Below are 18504 nucleotides of genomic sequence, written 5' to 3' on the forward strand. Positions count from 1 at the left end.
ATATAATGCTGATATGGTTATGGCACTTTAATAAAAGAACTGCAAGTTATTTGGACTTACCTGGGCTTGATAATTATGTATATACCGTATGAAATTAGTGAGCAGTTGTGGTGCATGCCTTAACTAACTCCCAGCACTCACGAGGCAGAGGCAGGTGGGTCTTTGTGAGTTCAAGCCCAGCCTGGTCTACAGAATGAGTTCCAGGACAGCCAGGGCTACACAGAAAAACCCTTATCTTTAAAAAAAAAAAAAAAGAAAAGAAAACAAAAGAAAGAAAAGAAAAGAAAAGAAAAGAAAAGAAAAGAAAAGAAAAGAAAAGAAAAGAATAGAATAAAGAAAAAAAAGATTAAACCCTAACCACATCTTTGGGTTTCTTGTTTCTTTGCAGAAAGGCAATAGGCTTCATATACTCTTATATCCACCTGAACCTATTCAAGACATTCTGAGAAACAGGCAAACGGTTTATGCCTATAATCACAACACTGAGTGGGTGAAGTAGAAGATCACTACTTCACCACTTCAAGAACAGCCTGGTCTACTCAGCCAGTTCCAAGCTAGCCAGGGCTACACAGAAAGACCTTGCCTCAAAACTCCCCAAAGCTGGCATCCTAAAAAACTGTGAGTACTATCAAATACCTACTACACATAGAATATGCCACAATCTCCAACTGTAAATACTTCGACATACATAAAAATGCAACACATCTCATACTTCCAATTAATTATTTTACAGAAAACCAAATATGGTATATGTGAATAGCTGAAGGCACGAGGCCATAAAAGATAGTCCTGCTCCTTAGCTCAGTGGCTTACCAGACCTGAGGATGTGAGTAGTTGGCAATTTTATTTCAGTGATTTCTCAGAAAACATCTGAAGCAGGCCTTGCTGAATCACAGCCCCTATTTATAGCTCCCAGTTCAAGACTTGATAAAAATCCTATGGTCTGAAAATGGTTTCTATATTCTAAGAATGAATTCTGTGTCATATGGAATTTATAGGAAATAAAAACTCCAAGATCACATCAACAAACCAGATATATCCAATTAAAAGATAGAGTACAAACCTAAACAGAGAATTCTCTACAGAGGAATCTCTAATGGCCGAGATACACTGGAAGAAATGTTCAACATCCTTATACATAAAATGTTAGCCATCAGGGAAATGCAAATCACATGACTCTGAGATTCCATCTTACACCTGTCAAAATGGCTACGGTCAAAAAATGCAAGTAACAGCTCATGCCGGCAAGGAAGTGCAGCAAGAGAGGAATGGGACACTTCCCATTGCTGGTGGGAGTGCAACATAGTTCAGACACTTTGGAAACTGGTTTCTCAGAAAATTGGGAATTGGTCTACCTCAAGACCTAGCTATACCACTCCTGCCTGAGCACATACCCAAAGTAGACTCCACCATCCCACAAGAACACTTGCTTCACAGCAGCTTTATTTGTTATAGCCAGAAAACTTGAAACAACCTAGATATCCCTCAACTGAATAAAATGGGTAAAGAAAATACACATTTACAGAATATAGTATTATTCAGCTATTAAAAACAATGACATCATCGAATTTGCAGGCAAATGAATGGAACTTGAGAATATCATTTTGAGTGACGTAACCCAGACCTAGAAAGACAAACATGGCATGATACTCACTTATAAGTAGATATTAGCCATAGAGTATGGGGTATCCATGCTACAATCCACAGACACAAAGAAACTAAATAACATGGAGGGCTCAACAAGGACTAATGAATCTCAAAGAAGAGAAAATAGAATAGAAATCATGGGTGGATGGGGGAGCTGGATGGGGCTGGAGGTAAGGAACAGGAAGAATCAGGTTGGGGGGAGGATGGAGAGACAACCGGAGTGGGGGGGGGGGCATGTCTGGGACAAGCTAGAAACCTAGGGTGATTAAAAAACTCCCAGAAATCTATGAGGGTGACCCTAGCTAAGATACCTAGCAATGAGGCATATAGCGCCTGAACCAGACATCTCCTGTAACCAGGCAAGACTTCCAACGAAGGAACGAGGACACCAACCCAGACACAAAACCTGCATCCAACAATTTGTCCTGTCTACAAGATGTGTAGAGGTAAAGATGGAACAGAAACTGAGGGAGTGGCCAAACAATGACAGGCCCAGCTTGAGACTCATGTCATAAGGGGGGGGGGCAGCCCCTGGCACTGCTAATGGTTTTCTGAAGACAGGAGCCTAGCATAACCATCATCAGAAAGGCTTCACCCAGTAACAGATGCAGCCAAATATATTAGGTGGAGCTTGCAGAATCCTGTGGAAGGAGGTGAAGGGCTGTAGGAGCCAAAGGGGCCACGCATACCACAAGAAAACCTACAGAATCAACTAACTTTGGCCATAAGGTCACACAGAAACTGACCTGGAAAGCAAGGAGCCTGTATGGGACTAAGCGAGGCCCTCTGTACATATGTTACAGTTGTGTAGCTTGGTCTTCAAGTGCAACTCGTAACAGCAGGAACAGTGGCTGTCTCTAACTCTGTTGCCTGCCTTTGGGACCCTTTCTTCCTGCTGGGCTGCCTCATCCAGCATCAACAGGAGAAGACACGGGTGGTCTTTCTGCAACTTGATAAGCCAGGGTTGGTTGATATCCATGGAGGGCTCCCCTTTTCTTAAGGGAAAGGGAGAAGTGGATTGGGAGAGGGAATGAATGGGAGGAGAGGAGGGAGGGGAAACCAGGGATGGGATGTAAAGTAAATAATTTAATTAAAAAATACAATTTCTCCAACTTTGTGGGGGAAATTCCAATGTCTATAGTAAGGCTTGCCAACAACACAGCCATGCTGTGCAGACTGAACATCAAAGACTTCCAAGCCACAACAATAGAGCTGGCAAGGAAGACTATTCAGTCAGAATCACTTAAAACTATAGCCCCTTAAAAAAATAAAAACCTGCCGACCCTTGGATTACTACTTTTACAACAGAAATAAAACATCTGAGACAGACACTCCCACCACCCCTGCAGCTATTTCAGTTTGTGAGCAAGAGCTACGGGTTAGGGTCACCAGTGGGAACTGGATACAACCGTGATCACTAGCACCAAGAAATGGATGGGTTCAGCAAAATGGGAAGAACATTAGAAAGCGCTTTCCAGAAGGAAAGTAAATGGACAATATAAAAGTAAAAGAAAATACGTCTATACTTACACGGCAAAGTGTACTTTACTTACAATTTTCAAATTGACTTAAAATATTTTAGTAAGAATTAGAGAACTCTATCTTCAATGGGATTATAAATTGATACACTCCATATAGAAACCTTTTTGAAAATACCATATAACATTTTGATACTTAGCACTTGATCAACCTATTCTTGCTTACAAATATGTTAAAACAAACATACAAGAGTACCTGCTTTGAGCAGTAACAGCTCAAAAAGTCAAACAAATTAAATGTCCATCAATATCAGCTTAACGAAAATATGGGAAAGTTGTGTTTATTATTATGATCAGTGTCTATGTATTAACATAGACTAAAACAAAATCCAATTTATGCTTATTTAATATGCATAAATACTTACACACTAGTATAAACATAGATGACTTCCTGCTAGCTATACCCTGGTATTTAGTTTTCAAATAGCTGTTTGTGTGTGTGTGTGTATGTGTGTGTCCATGTGAGTGTGGATCTGTGTACACTACAGCACACATATAAGTATCAAAGGACAACCTCAGGTGTCAGACAACATTTGCCATTTTGTTTGAGATAGAGTCTCCTTTTCACTGCTGTATATACCAGACTAACTGACCTGCAGGCTTTTAGGGAATTCTGTTTCCACATCTCCCATCTAAGTTCATTCTTCCATGCTTGTGTGGCAAGTGCTTTACCTACTGAGTCATCTCCTATGTATTTAATTTTTCAAACATATGCTTTCATTTATGGCAAAATACTGGTAACTAAATATTAAGCATTTCAAGTACTGTTGTGAATTTATTGCCTGTTTCTAGTTAACTGAAGAGATTTTTCTAATACTGATTTCTACTTCAGGACATCTGCTTGTAAACTACATAATGTGCTTCAGTCATTATCACTTTTGGTTATGCTAATTGGAAAATTTAAAACAATTTCACGCGATGCAAGGAAGAGTACCTCAGTATATTTCAGAGTAGATGAGACGTCTCTCCTAGGAATATAGAGTTCCCACATCCTACGGATAGAGTACCTACATCCGTAATGAAAATGAAAGCAAACACTTCAACTCTTCCAGTATTATTACATGATGCATATTAACTACATCAACACAAGTCCTTTTGCTCTTAGCCTTGGTCCAAATCAGGAACCCTGGAAAGCTAGAAGAGGAGGACGGAACAGACAACTTCCATTAGAGACCAGTTTGCCCCATCTGACCATACTGGTCGGACAACTCGAGTTTGTGACAGACAGAACCACAAGTCTGTTCAACTTCTTTTTCCTGTATCAGTCACTGACTCTTGGCATAAGGATTCCAGAATGGGGTAAGCCACTCCAGATTCCTCCTGGTGCTATCTCAGGGGTGTGGTAGGGTAGGACAAGGCAGGCTCTAAGCACAAACTCTAGGGCCAGTGGTGGGGTTTTAGTGGTCTCTATCACACTATTTTGGGAAGATGCTTAATTTCCGCATTTTGATTTTCATCTTTCAAATGAAGCTGGACTATGTTGCTATTGTAATGACTATGATAATGTAGTTACCTATAACACTATAGCTATTTTGATTTTATTAATTTTTACTCTATTTCCTTAGTGCCTACTAGAATTCCAATCTTTAATTTATTCCCACTCAGCAGATTCCTACATTCTGAGACTTTTATTGCATGTTTTGTTTTGTTTTGTTTTGTTTTTTAGTTTTTCCTTCCTGGCCTTCATGAAATAATAAGTCCATAACATTCCTGTTTTCTTTTTGTTGACTTAGCAAGCTTTCATGGCATCTCCCATGACAGGCATCACTGTAAGCATGTGCTGGATATTCATCCCTAACCTTATAAAAAGGACACTGTTGTATATTTCATCATAAAGAGAAGGCAAGTATTTCACAGTGAGTATAAATAACTTCCCAAATGAGGAAAAAAAAAAGCAACAGGTGGACAGCACTTGGACCTAAGCACTACAGCTCTGAGATGGTTCCACTCAGCCCTAGGGAGCAGTGTACAGACAGGCCCTTCCAAAGGGAATATGGTGGCAAGAAATGTCAGCATTACTGGGAGAAGCTAATGAACTTACCAAGGGAAGCACGTTGAATCTCTCGTTTAAAAAGTGTGCAGCATGTTAGGACCAGGACAATGGCTCAACTAGTGAAGACCAGCCATGACCATGCAGAGTTCAACCCATGGGACCCACATGTTGGAAAGATATAACTAACTCACCGAAGGAACACACACACACACACACACACACCAAACATGTATTGTGCAATCAAAAGAATGTACCTTTGTAACCCTAGAAATGGCCATTACTAATCAGTTCCTCTTTACAAAGTTTCCCACATTTGGCATTTTGAAATTTGACCAAAATGTGTTTTCTACTTCTCATATTATGAGAATTTCCCTTGTTTAAAGTAAAACTTTTCAGATCTTTGTTGTTATATTGGATTGGGGGCTATTGAGATATTTAAAATTGTCTGTAGAAAATAAAAATAAACCTGCACTTTAAAATTGATTTTGCTAGGTTTTTACTCTCTTATGAAGCAAAAGGATATATATTTAAGTGAAAACCTAACATAGTGTTGCTAAAGAGAAAGTTTTAACGAGATACCACCCGTTCCCTAGAGCTAACCAAAGTTCCCAGGAGCCACAGTACATTCCATTTTAAGATGTTCAAGTGTGGAATCAATGTACTGCAAATCCTCAACGAAGTAATACGGGATTTCCAGGTAGCCAAACACCGAAGATGGTCAATCTCTAAGTAAGCACGCCGCATGAAATATGAAGTGAAACTCACCATAGATAACCACACATCCACCGTAAGAGCATCTAATTTCCTCTTTCCTTTCATCTGTCTGGCAGGGAAGCACACTGTCACACATGCTAACTTTCTGCACACTCCCTGAGATTTAACAGGAAACAGTGTACCGATCTTAGTCCAGCACTGACGACACGTAAAATTCTCGAAGTCTACAGAATGAAGGTGGTTTCCCAAAAGGGCTTCCTAAAAGTGACACACTACATCTTCACTCAAACTGGCAACTCAAGTAACCAAAGCAATGAGTGGCTGGCATTTTTAGTTTTCTCTGATCTGCCCAGTGTTAGATCATCAATACCCCTTCCCCACACTCCTATGAAATAGATGATGACTTCACACTTGCTACATGAGGGAATGAGGTGCACTAAATAACGTACAGGTCTATGGGTAGTAGCTGCCACTTCTTAGGAAATGGGGCACATAATCTGCCACAGATCTGGGGATCAAAGGCTAACAGCAATGTCTGTAGAAACAAAATAAAACAAACAAACAACAAAACCCTATCCTTCAACATACAAACTCCTTGCAAGCCCAGGCTATAAGGGTACAGAAGATGATTTGATTTTCAAATCAAGTCTTATCCTTCTACTTGGTTGTGATTTATACTTTTTTTTTCTCATCATTTTAACTCCTCTTATTACATATGAGGTATTCAATAAGGTCACGGAACATGAATAAACACTGGGGCTGGAGAAATAGTTTAGCAGTTAAAAGCATGCTCCTGGCGCCCACTTCAGAGGCTCACAATCACCTTGGACCCCAGCTCTAATCCAACACCTCTGGCCTCTGTGTGCACCTGGATGCATACGCGTTCTTATACATATCATCTGATATAATAAACTGTCCCACACTGCAAGCAGGTGGCATGCCTTCTGGGCCAATGAAAGCACTGGATTATATCTCAGTTATATTCATATTATATTATATTATAGCTCAGCACACACAACCAAAAACTACTGCTGGCATATGCTCCAAAGACAAGGAGGTTCTAGAAAATGTGGGTATTACCGAAGCCCACAAGGGGAAATGAGGAAGGAAAGCCAGTATAAGAAAGCAGAACCTTTACTTCACAAGCTGTTCCTGGTTGAGCTAATGACAGCCGCAACTCAGACAGCTGAGCGTCTTCCCAAGCAAAGGTCAGTTTTTCTAATGTATCTGCTTGCTATAAAAGGTAGAATGTGGTAAAATTTTTAAATAATCTAAGTATAATATTCTGTAATGACAGGCTATAAGCATAAGGTGCTACACAATGTATGACAAACTGCCCGGTACTCTTACATCTTAAATTGGGTTGTTACTGCCATGCGATGATTGGTGCTTGCTGTTTGGATTTCACAAGGGTATGTATTAGCGGGACTTTAAAAAAAACAAAACTAAACAAACAAACAACAAACAAACAAACAAACAAACAAAAAAACCTAAGCTATGTGCTCAAAAATTCTAGCCAAAGAATCGAATGTGCTAAAGGAGTTAAACAATAAGTTTGTTTTTACAAAGAGTAGTTATTTGCCAACTCACGAGGACTCATTGTTTACCTCTCTTTGTGTGCACGTTTATGTGTGACAGCCGATGCTCGAGACGGTCAACACCACTGGGATGCAGGGCTTCAACAAGTCTGAGCGGTGCCCCAGGGACACTCGGATGACACAGCTGCTGTTCCCAGTGCTCTATACTGTGGTTTTCGTGGCCGGCATCCTGCTGAACACCGTGGCCCTCTGGGTGTTCGTCCGCATCCCCAGCAACTCCACCTTTATCATCTACCTCAAAAACACTCTGGTGGCAGACTTGATAATGACTCTGATGCTTCCTTTCAAAATCCTTTCTGACTCGCACCTTGCGCCCTGGCAGCTCAGAGGTTTCGTGTGCACTTTCTCCTCTGTGGTCTTCTATGAGACGATGTATGTGGGTATCATGATGCTGGGCCTCATCGCCTTTGACAGATTCCTCAAGATCATCATACCGTTTAGAAAAACCTTTGTGAAAAGGACTGCTTTCGCGAAGATAGTCTCCATCTCTATCTGGTCCCTGATGTTCTTCCTCTCCCTGCCAAACATGATCTTGAACAAGGAGGCAACGCCACCATCCGTGAAGAAGTGTGCATCCTTAAAGACTCCCCTGGGGCTACAGTGGCATCGAGTCGTCAGTCACACGTGCCAGTTCATTTTCTGGACTGTGTTTATCCTGATGCTTCTGTTTTATGTGGTGATTGCCAAAAAGGTATACAACTCCTATAGGAGGTTTAAAAGTAAGGACAGCAAGCACAAACGGCTGGAGGTGAAGGTATTTATCGTCATGGCTGTCTTCTTTGTCTGCTTTGCCCCATTTCATTTTGTCAGAGTACCGTACACATACAGTCAAACCACCAATAAGACTGACTGTAGGTTAGAAAACCAGCTGTTTATTGCTAAAGAAGCAACTCTCTTCCTGGCAACAACTAACATTTGCATGGACCCCTTAATATACATAATTTTATGTAAGAAGTTCACACAAAAGATCCCATGTATGAGAGGGATAAGGTCAGCAGCACCAAGCGAAGACCACCACAGTACTCAGACAGACAACATCACCCTAGCCTGACCGCTTTGTCCCACAGGTTAGTTTCACCCATGGGCTCACATCTATTTATGGGACTTCAAAAGATCATTTATGTGGAGACTTCACTGAAGCATTACAGGAAAAAGGAGGGGAACAGACAGTTCCCTGCATTTTATTATCCTAGTGTACAGAAAAGATTATGCTCATTTTAACCACATAGATGTATATGAACGGGATGAATTAACATTAAGAGAATGTGTAATAAAGCAAATGGCCACTAGATGTCACCTTCTCGAGAGCATTCAGGTAATATGGAAAAGGATAATGGGAAACAGGTTTGCCTGAAAAAGCTCCCTTCTTCAAGTTTCTCTCCATTTAGTTTGATGTTGGCTACCGGTTTGCTGTATATTGCTTTAATTATGTTTAGGTATGGGCCTTGAATTCCTGTTCTTTCCAAGACTTTTAGCATGAAAGGATACTGAATTTTGTCAAATGCTTTTTTAGCATCTAATTAAATGATCATGTGGGTTTTTTTCCTTTGAGTTTGTTTATGTAGTGGATTGCACTGATGGATTTCCTTATATTGAACCATCCCTGCATCCCTGGGATGAAGCCTACTTGATCATGGTGGATGATTGTTTTGATGTGTTCTTGGATTCGGTTGGCAAGAATTTTATTTAGTATTTTTGCATCGATATTCATAAGGGAAATTGGCCTGAAGTTCTCTTTCTCATGCTACATTATGTTTATAGCAGCCTTATTTATAATAGCCAGAAGCTGGAAAGAACTCAGATGTCCCTCAATGGAGGAATGGATACAGAAAATGTGGCATATTTACACAATGGAATACTACTCAGCAATTAAAAACAATGAATTCGTGAAATTTTTAGGCAAATGGTTGGAACTAGAAAATATCATCCTAAGTGAGGTAACCCAATCACAAAAGAATACACATGGAATGCAATCACTGATAAGTGGATATTAATTAGCCCTAAAGCTCTGAACACCCAAGACACAATTAGCTCAACAAATTTCTCCCATGAAGAAATAAAGAGAGGGCCCTGATCCTGGAAAGGCTTGATCCAGCATTGTAGGGGAGTACCAGGACAGAGAAAAAGGAGGGAGGTGATTGGAGAATGGATGGAGAGAAGAAGGCTTATGGAACATATGGGGAGTGTGGGAACCGGGAAAGGGGAAATCATTTGGAATGTAATCAAAGAATATAGAAAAAGAAAAGAAAATCTTACCATTTTTCCTTTTATTGAAAAAAAAACAAAAACAAAAAAAAACCCTTTCTTCTAATGACCATCCCACATTCTCTCACACACATAATCACACTAGGTTTTACAGCCTTCTGAATGCTGATACTTGTAGAGATAAACCAAGAAACTTGCATATCCAGTGAAAGAGATGCACTCTGAGAAACCAAAGTGGGTCAAAATATCCCCAGGAATCTCAAAAGATTTTCTCCTTACAAGCGCAAAGGGTTGCTCCTACATCTAACCAGAGCACCAGAAGAGAGGCACATGGGACAGGCAAAGCCAGTTCACAGTCACCACGTGCAATCTGAGAGCGGGGAGGTGGTGTCAGTCAGCCAAACCTTCCTGGGCAACAGCAACTGCACCCTGGTAGAAAATAATTCTTTCCCTCACTGTTTCTCTATATATTAGAGTCCTTGTGACTCATTGTCTTATATTAGTTGCTTTGATTCTTGACCACATTTAAAATCAGGGTTCCTAAAAAGACAGCTAAATCACACATTTTTATTATCTTCCAAAGTTTTCCCCACCTTCCACCCCCCAAAACTGGACTGCAGATATCCTAGACAGGATGTTCTATACTATCCTTAGTGCATATAAGCAATGGAATGGTGGTCCTGTGATTAGTAATATCCATGTGGGAAGACTTTTCCCAAGCCTGGTTCATTTTATTTGGGCCCATCTATTTTCCTGTATCTCTTTATGGGTTAAAAAAAAAAAAAATTAACGTATATGGCTGGCGATGCTGGCTTTTCTAGAGAACATGAGGACCCTTCCCCTAACCGTGCCTGTAATCTGAAATCTAGGCTTCTCTCCTTCCATGGCCTCAGAGGCCTCAGAGGCAAGAGAACTTCCTTGTCTTTCTGGAATCATTCGCTAACCTTGACCTTTACAGACTCAGTTTAATCTGCCACATTTTCTCTGCACTCCACTGTAAGTAGAACCTTCCGTCTGACTTACAAGTTCCTATCGATTAGTGAAACCCAAAGTTGCTACCCTTTCCTCCGGGTAACCTCACCTGCCCATCCTACCCCCATTCCTCCAGCCAGTCACTTCCTCATCTGTGTGACATCATTCCTCAACTATTTACTGCATTGATTTAGGATAATTCACTAAATATGCACTGTGCAATTAATAAATGTTTGCTAAAACAAATCAAATGGGCTTTTTTGTTGTTTGTTTGTTTGTTTGTTTGAAAGGTTGTCACTATTTCTTCTGGTTGTCCTGGGAACTCACAAAGATCCACCTGCCTCTGCCTTCCAAGTGGAGTTCTGGGATTAAATGAACGCATCAAAATACCTAGCCCAAATGGGTCTTATTTTAATGCACTATAGAAGTAAAAGGGAAGCAGTCAACTCCCCCTGGTTTACCATTAGTAGGCTTCCACGGCAGGCAGTGTGGCTCAGTGGTAGAACCTGTGCCTGGCATGTACAGGATCCTGGATTTGATCCCCAGCACCCAGAAGAAAAGGAAATATTTTTAAAATGGAAGTTTAATTGTTCTTGAACTCTCTAGAGCTGCTTCCCTGCAGTGTGTGTGGTAGAGCTGAGGCGCAAGGTCACCCGCCTGGGCTGAGAAAGACCACGAATGAAACAAGGAGACTAAACAGCTCGTTGTTAGATTGTTAAGTCTCCTGACACAATGCTTTAGTAATCCAGTCACTAACTGGGTAAGTCAAGCCTGTAACTGCAGCATATTACAAATCTCAAACTTCTCCTTTAGATCGATTCTTGGTCTCTTACATAAAACAATGAAATCATTTGCATTATTGCACATATCGCTAAACCTATACACCATTACAGAACACATGACACAGTCACAGGAAGGTCCTAACACGGTTACACATAACACAGTTCATCTGAGCCACACTATTAAATAGTAATCCATACTTGGTAGTATAGCTACATAGTTTACCTTTGATGACAATTTCAATTACCTCTACATAAACTTAAAACTAATGTATATACTTTTAAAAAGGCATTTCCAGGTATAACTTCAGGGGTAAATATGTGTTTCACAAGGTCAAATACTTCATCCCATTATAATACCATAGTCAGAATTGGATTGCCTAGTCAAGTGTTGTGGTACACACTTATGTAATACCAGCATATCGGCATCTATGTGGGGATCACCACTCACTACCAGCTTTTCCAGGTGGCAAGTGTCTCTCAAAACAGCAAGAAAAGAGTGTCTAGTCTGTACAACAAAGTTGCCAGGTCTAACACACCTAGAGAAGAGGGGTATTAGACCTATCTTAAAGTTACATTCCCTAAGGGAACCTCTAAGCTCTCAAGGCAGATTCAAAACTGTAGAATAGTTACAGAATGTCATGATATGGAACGTGGCCATAAACAAGTAGCAAAGAATTTAAAGAAAGAAGTTCTGGGCCTTCAGATGTTTGGTCTGCTCTGGGACAGAGTACAGTATTGTGGAATCCTGTCTTCTTCAACTCTCCCACAGGCCCACACTTAAATCTGTAGTAAACCCTTTCTGAATAAACTCCAAAACTCCTTTAAGAAAAATAGCACTCTGACGCGGTATACGAGCTGAACTCAGAGCAAAATTGTGGGCTTTTGTAAAAAACTAAGATATAATTATTTGCCCTGGATAATTAGGGTGAGATGTTAGGCCTCCTAACATCTTCTATGAGGGGAAACGACGGGAGCGTAATTACCACACAGGGAAACATTGTAGAGAAACCACAGGAAGTTACTGTACCATGGGAACAGGGGCAGGGCAGAGATGCAATAATGATTCTTAGCTCAGTGACATGAGCAGGATATCAGTGACAAAGAGGAGCCCCTCAGGACAGTTCCCACACAGTTCCAACACAGTGAGAAATCACCCAGGACAGGACAGCCCAGGTTATGCAGTGTCTGCCATCTAAGAAAGGAATAGGCATACAAGATACTAGCCCTAGTTACTACAGAATTTACAAAGCATTTGAAAGGCCTAGGGACAGACCTGAACATTCTGAACTTCATATAGAGGCCCACTATGCATAATGAAAGTAAAGGACGCATGTGCTAGAAAGGTCACAAGCTTTAGTAGCCACCAGAATCAGCTGAGAAGACCCTAAAACACAGATTGCTGGATGTGCCCCAGCAAGGCTTAGTGCAAGCCTTCAGGAGATACCAGTGCCATGGGTTTGACCTGAACATTTAAGATCATGCCCCTAAATGTAGGTGAAGGCCCATACTTCCCAGTGAAATGGACAATTCAGCTGTCATGGACACATAATCCTACTGTCTAAATATAGGATACTGAGACAGAGGATGAGGTTGAGGCTAGCCTGGTCTACAGACAGAGTTACAAAGTTCTGGCCACCCTGAGCTTCATCTCTACATCTCTTCATCAAAAGCAACTGACTTGCTATATAGCCCTCTTGGAAATGAGTATTTAAGATGAGGTTAATCAACCAGAGACAACGAGACATTGTTAGTAAGAGAGCAGGGCCAGTAAAGGACTCGGTGACCTGGGAAGATGATGCCTCTTAAGGGGCATTGGCTATTTAACACTAAATCTTGACACTGCAGGCGATTCAGGTTGCTCGTTGGAAGCAGCAGCAGTGGTAAGACCAGGAGTGCTGAGAACAAGTGTGAACGTATTCCGTGATCCTTCTTACTGACCCACCCGGCAGGTAGACGAAGCTCGCAACACACTCATCTTTCAGCAGTCCCAGGAAGCCTATAAAGCGGTCTCATTATTTTCACTTTAGAGATGAAGTTGAGAAACTGAAAGACTAGGTCACCCGTGTGAAGTCACAGAGCCCAGCATGGCTGAGGACCTAAGTTAGACTCTAGCTTTTAAGCATTTATCTTAAATGGCAATATTCTCAAGAGAGCCCAACTTCAGTTTCCTAATCTATGCCTTGTTCATTTTATAACTTCCATAGCTACTCCCACAATCCCTGCCTCTTCCAAAATAACATCATCATGTGTGGGCTACAGGCAGCCCAGGAAGTGCTTACTAGCTGATAAGCCCAGACCCATAGGTTACAGGGCCTCCCATTCCAGGACCTTCCCACCCTACTCCCATGCCCAAATGCCTGTGGTGTGCCATCACTGTGCTGCTGGACACTTTAAAAGGATCACTGTTCTCGTGTGTGTGTGTGTGTGTGTGTGTGTGTGTGTGTGTGTGTGTGTGTTTGCATTTGTGTGGGGCATACATGAATATGCATGTAGAGGCTTGAGTTTACTACAGATCATCTTCTTTGGCCACTTTCCATGTTACATATTAGGGGAGGGTCTTAGATGAGCCTAGCGTCTACCATTAAAGGTACTCCAGCTAGCCAACTTCTGTGCTCTGGGATTAGAGGCCGCCATGCTTACCCAGCTTTTATGTGGGTTCTGGAGCTACAAATGCCTGATTTACTGGGAGCCATTCCCCTGCCCTCGCTTCCCTTTGTAACTGTCACTATACCCTCGAAGCAGATCCTATGAGTTTGCCTGCTGTAAAAGGAAATAAGAAAGCAAAAGTGCAGAGGGGACAGGTACTGTGCCATTGGTGTGTAGCTCGCTGATGGCAAACATGGATACAGCTCATCCAGGCCCCTAGACAAGTAGCCTCAGGACCAGAATCTGCACTGCTCTGGGCAAACAGCAGGAGGGCAGAGGAATTCCAAGGAGGCTGACAACCACCCCACTGGTGAATGGTGAGAAGTGGCCCCTGGAGAGGAAAAGGAGAGAAGCCTTTATGTAAATGAGTTTCATCACAGTTGAAGAAGATAGGATCAATCCCAGCACCCTGGTCTACCCTGTGCTAGCTGGGTGTCCCACTAGCTGAATTCCTGAGGGAAATAAAAGCCCCAAATTGGATTCACATGCTCTCTAGGCCAGTCATCCTGAACTGTGCTGGGCTCAAGGCAGATGCTGAGGCTGCACCCAGGTAAGGAATGCAAACCACAATGAGTGGGAGGTGCTTTGTGAGGCGTGATTATCAAACCAAGGAAGTTTGGAGGTTTGAAAAAGACTAATTTCAAAGCGAGGAATTAAAGAACGGCTCAGGGGAGATGAGCATTTGAACTAGAATTTGAAGGCAAACAAAGCACTTAGAGGAGAATGCTATGCAGCAAGTAGGATAACCCAGGAGGGGACTTGAGCACCCGGGTTGCAATCCCACAGCCTGTCAATGCACAAAGTGAGCAGAAGAAGCTCAGGACCCAACCTCAGAGCATGTTCTAGGCATCTGGACTTCTCTAATGAGCCTCTGAGACTTCTGAGATGCGGAACCAGTCGTATGGACTGTGTTTCTGGGGAAAACAAAAACAAACTTGTGCATCTTGAAGACTCTGAATTTAACTGAAAGAGACCAAGACTAGGAGCTCATCTTTCATTGGTGCAGGCCTGAGCAGGAAGGAGTCAGATCCCAGACAGTTAGATCAGGGAAGGGCCACAGATGATAAAAGATAGCCAAATGTTAGCTTTTCCTCACCCTTCTGAGCTGAAACAAACTCATAATGAACTTTTCCTCCAGCCACCAGGGCCCTACTTGAAGCTGACCAATCCAGGCTGGTTAGATACTTTCAAAGCCAGTGCTGTCACCACTGTTTCCATTTCTTTTGTCTATACTGATCAACCTAAAGTTAGGGGAAGGGATCCATCCTAGTTCACCCCAACCACTTAAAATCCCAACCCTTTAGGAAGAATAGAGTTTTGGCCCCAAGTCTCCTCTCTGCAAGCTTTGCTATGAGTGAGTGAGTGAGTGAGTGAGTGAGTGTGTGTGTGTGTGTGTGTGTGTGTGTGTGTGTTTAATTTTTAATAAAATTTGTTTCCTATTGCCATCTGTTGTGTCTAAGCTTTTATTCCTGCCTTCTAATTCAATTTAGTTGTTAGACAAACCAAACCCCATCCAGCCCCCCCTCCCCTCAACATGGTAGCAAATGGACTGGAGGCATTTTCAAGGGAATAAGTTGTGAGTTCAAAACCCAAGGTCTCTTGGGGATTTCTATATACAGTATGTTTGCGATTAATCTGTAAATTATGTTATCCTGGAGTTCACTGTAAGTATAGCCATCCTCCTCCAACGTGAGAGTCAGCTGCTGTAGAGGCCCTCAAACTTGATGAAGAAAGGCAAATGGCGTATCTGGGTGGCCTCAAACTCAGTTGTCATTGAGGAAATCAAGTCAGGAAGCTAAGACAGAAAAGGCAAAATGTGGACAAAGGTTCTGAAGACAGAGGCAGACTAAGCTGGCCAAGGCAGGAATAGAGACTAGAATCAGATAACCTAAGAGGCCTTGTTGCACAGATCAAACAGGAGGAAAGGAACGGGCATGAATCAGGGTTCGGGTGTGGAGAGTCCAAAGTACTACTAGAAGACATTAGAAGAAGGAAGTGACAGTCACCAAAATCATACTGTCTATCTGAGGAAGTCAAGGTTACTAAAAGGAGATGGAGCTCCAGTGTGTAACTGGAAGTAAGTGCAGAAGTTAGCTCTTATCTTTCCAAAGGGTTAAGTCCATCTAAGAGATGCAGAGTGACTTTGGTCCACAAGCCACAGCACTCGGAGCACCAAAGAAATGGTTGGATTTAGCCTTGTAATTGCCAGGTCTGCCCATCTGAACTTAAGCTTTCCTCCTTGGCTATCACACTATAGAGAATGAAGCGCAAGAGATTAGAACTTCTCCAGAAGTACAAAGATGGGAGGGGAAACAGCTGAAACCTTGGCTGTATCAAAAGGAGAAACTGGTCTCCAAGAGAAAGATATTCAAATTGCCAATGACCTTGCAGGAGAGATTCACCGCAGAACAGACCCACCTAGCCAGATAGACTCACCCTGCTGGAGAGACAGGGAGCAGAAGCTAGCAGGGAACCACACCTTACACCTTATGTAGTAAATGTTTTTCTTGCTTCTATTTAGACCCTACTTTCATGTCAAGAATCCTGGAGAAATCCTGGAGATGGACTTGAAAGGGTCAATGGATCTCTCTGCCCCTCTTCCAAAGTGGCCATAAGGAACAAATCTCCCTTTTCTGATTTTCACCATTATTTTGACTCCTTTAATTAGCTTACTGAAGACAGACAGCCAATCCTGGTTTGCTGGGGTACAGGCTATGAGCCCTAAGTCTAGCAACAACCTCCGGCAACAGAACCAGCCTAGTTATATCACCATTAGAAGCATCCATGTTATTACTTGAGTCCTGACTGCTTTGGCCCATTCTCAGAAGTAGAAGAAGAGGTTGAGCAAGGGAAGCTGGGGGGAAAGAGAATGGGAAGTATCACATGACAAAAACACAGGACAAAAACTGAAACAGTAAACAAATAATAAAGGAAGACAGAGGATAGAATATGAGAGACAGAAAACCCCAATTGAAGACTTCAAGTACGCATGTAATTCTGCTTTGAAAAAGATATATATTTACTAATTATTCAAACTTCTGCTAATCCAATTAAAAAAAACTTAAACTGCTGAACATGATATCCTGAGGCATAGGGCTAGAATGCTGTGCTTATGAGGTGTGCTAGAATGTGTGTTTATGAGGTGGGTTGTTAGTATACAGTTTTTCTCAGAATCATCTCCCTCAAGCAAATTTACCTTATATGTGTTCAAATATCTGCATATCTTTTTTAATAATAACTTTCATGCATATATTATCTCACTCCAGTGACAGGCATCTTCATGCTTAGGAAGACAACGAGGTGAAAGGCCTCACCCAAGTATAAATGCTGTGAAGCAGACACTAGGATCCAGGCTGGAGCTGACCTGATCCAAGGTACCAGTTTTGTCATGGCCCAACATTAAAGCAAGACACACAGCAGAGAGATAGACAGGATGCTAAACCCAGAAGAGTTACAAGGGGAGGCCAAGAGCAGACTTGGCTATCTCCAGACTCAATCTCCAAAGCTTCTGCCCCCTTTAATCAACCACCATGAAGGAAGTTCCCATACCAGAAAAGGTTGGGGCTTTTTGAAGACCTAATACACACAAGTCATTTCAAGTGGCAGATTAAACATAGTAATTTAGGCATAGGGACACAAAGATACCAATCTGGCCTAAGGGATATTAAAGGGTTTGAAATAATTACATACAGCACAAATGCACAGCTACCAGACAAGAACTGCAGAATAGCCTTCTATACAGCAACAAGCAGTAAGATTGTCTGAGGCTTTCACTAGAATCCTTGCCCCATGTCCTGACTATATGGAAAAGACATGGATATTCAGTACACATCACTCAGCTGGGTGTGGGGAGTCATGCCTGTAGTCCCAGCACTTGAAAGACTGAGGCAGGAGAATTGCCATAAATTCAGGGCCAGACTAGGGGACACAGGAAGACTCCACCTAAAACTCAAACAAACAAACAAACAAACAAACATATAAGCAAACAAACCCAAATGGTCCAAGACCAGGCACCGGAATCTGAGTGCACTGTCTTCCTTGCTCTCTTGGTTAGTGGGCCATTATGCAGAGGGCTATCAGTATGTTGACAGGCACATTTTACATGGGAAGGAACTGGATATACTGGAAATCACAGTAAGAGAGAAAAGGAGTCTGCACAAACCCTTGGGCTTTCTAACAGGGTAACGGAGAGCACGTTCCCAGGCTGACACTGAGGAGCAGACACTAGGAATGGAGGAATGAGCTGATGCTACAGCACAAGCAACGTGCTCAGCCTCTCACACGGAAACAAAGAGCTGACATGACAGAGGAGAAACTCTCATCAATACTTCAACTTCTCTCCTTGAGTGTCTGTCTGTGGGTTTTTAAGAATGTATCATGGAAAAGCAAACCATATATCTGTGATTAAG

The 18504-nt window shown here is 42.0% G+C and overlaps 2 protein-coding genes across 11 annotated transcripts in view; one reads left to right on the forward strand and one right to left on the reverse strand.

The window, feature by feature from the left end:
- Med12l (mediator complex subunit 12L) overlaps nt 1-18504 on the reverse strand; it is a 307885-nt gene that overhangs the window by 93889 nt on the left and 195492 nt on the right. The gene's annotated exons all lie outside the window — the stretch shown is intronic.
- On the forward strand, nt 7007-10283 carry P2ry13 (purinergic receptor P2Y13). Its single transcript, XM_052180469.1, has 2 exons — nt 7007-7100; nt 7531-10283. Exon 2 carries the CDS (start codon nt 7534-7536, stop codon nt 8539-8541), a length of 1008 nt encoding a protein of 335 aa, XP_052036429.1. The 5' UTR covers nt 7007-7100; nt 7531-7533; the 3' UTR covers nt 8542-10283.

This window comes from Apodemus sylvaticus, chromosome 4 (assembly GCF_947179515.1).
Source record: "Apodemus sylvaticus chromosome 4, mApoSyl1.1, whole genome shotgun sequence".
Classification (NCBI taxonomy): Eukaryota; Metazoa; Chordata; class Mammalia; order Rodentia; family Muridae; genus Apodemus; species Apodemus sylvaticus.

Excerpts from the sequence above, each read along its gene's own strand:
- P2ry13 (XM_052180469.1), top strand. The coding sequence starts at position 7,534 with ATGCTCGAGACGGTCAACACCACTGGGATGCAGGGCTTCAACAAGTCT.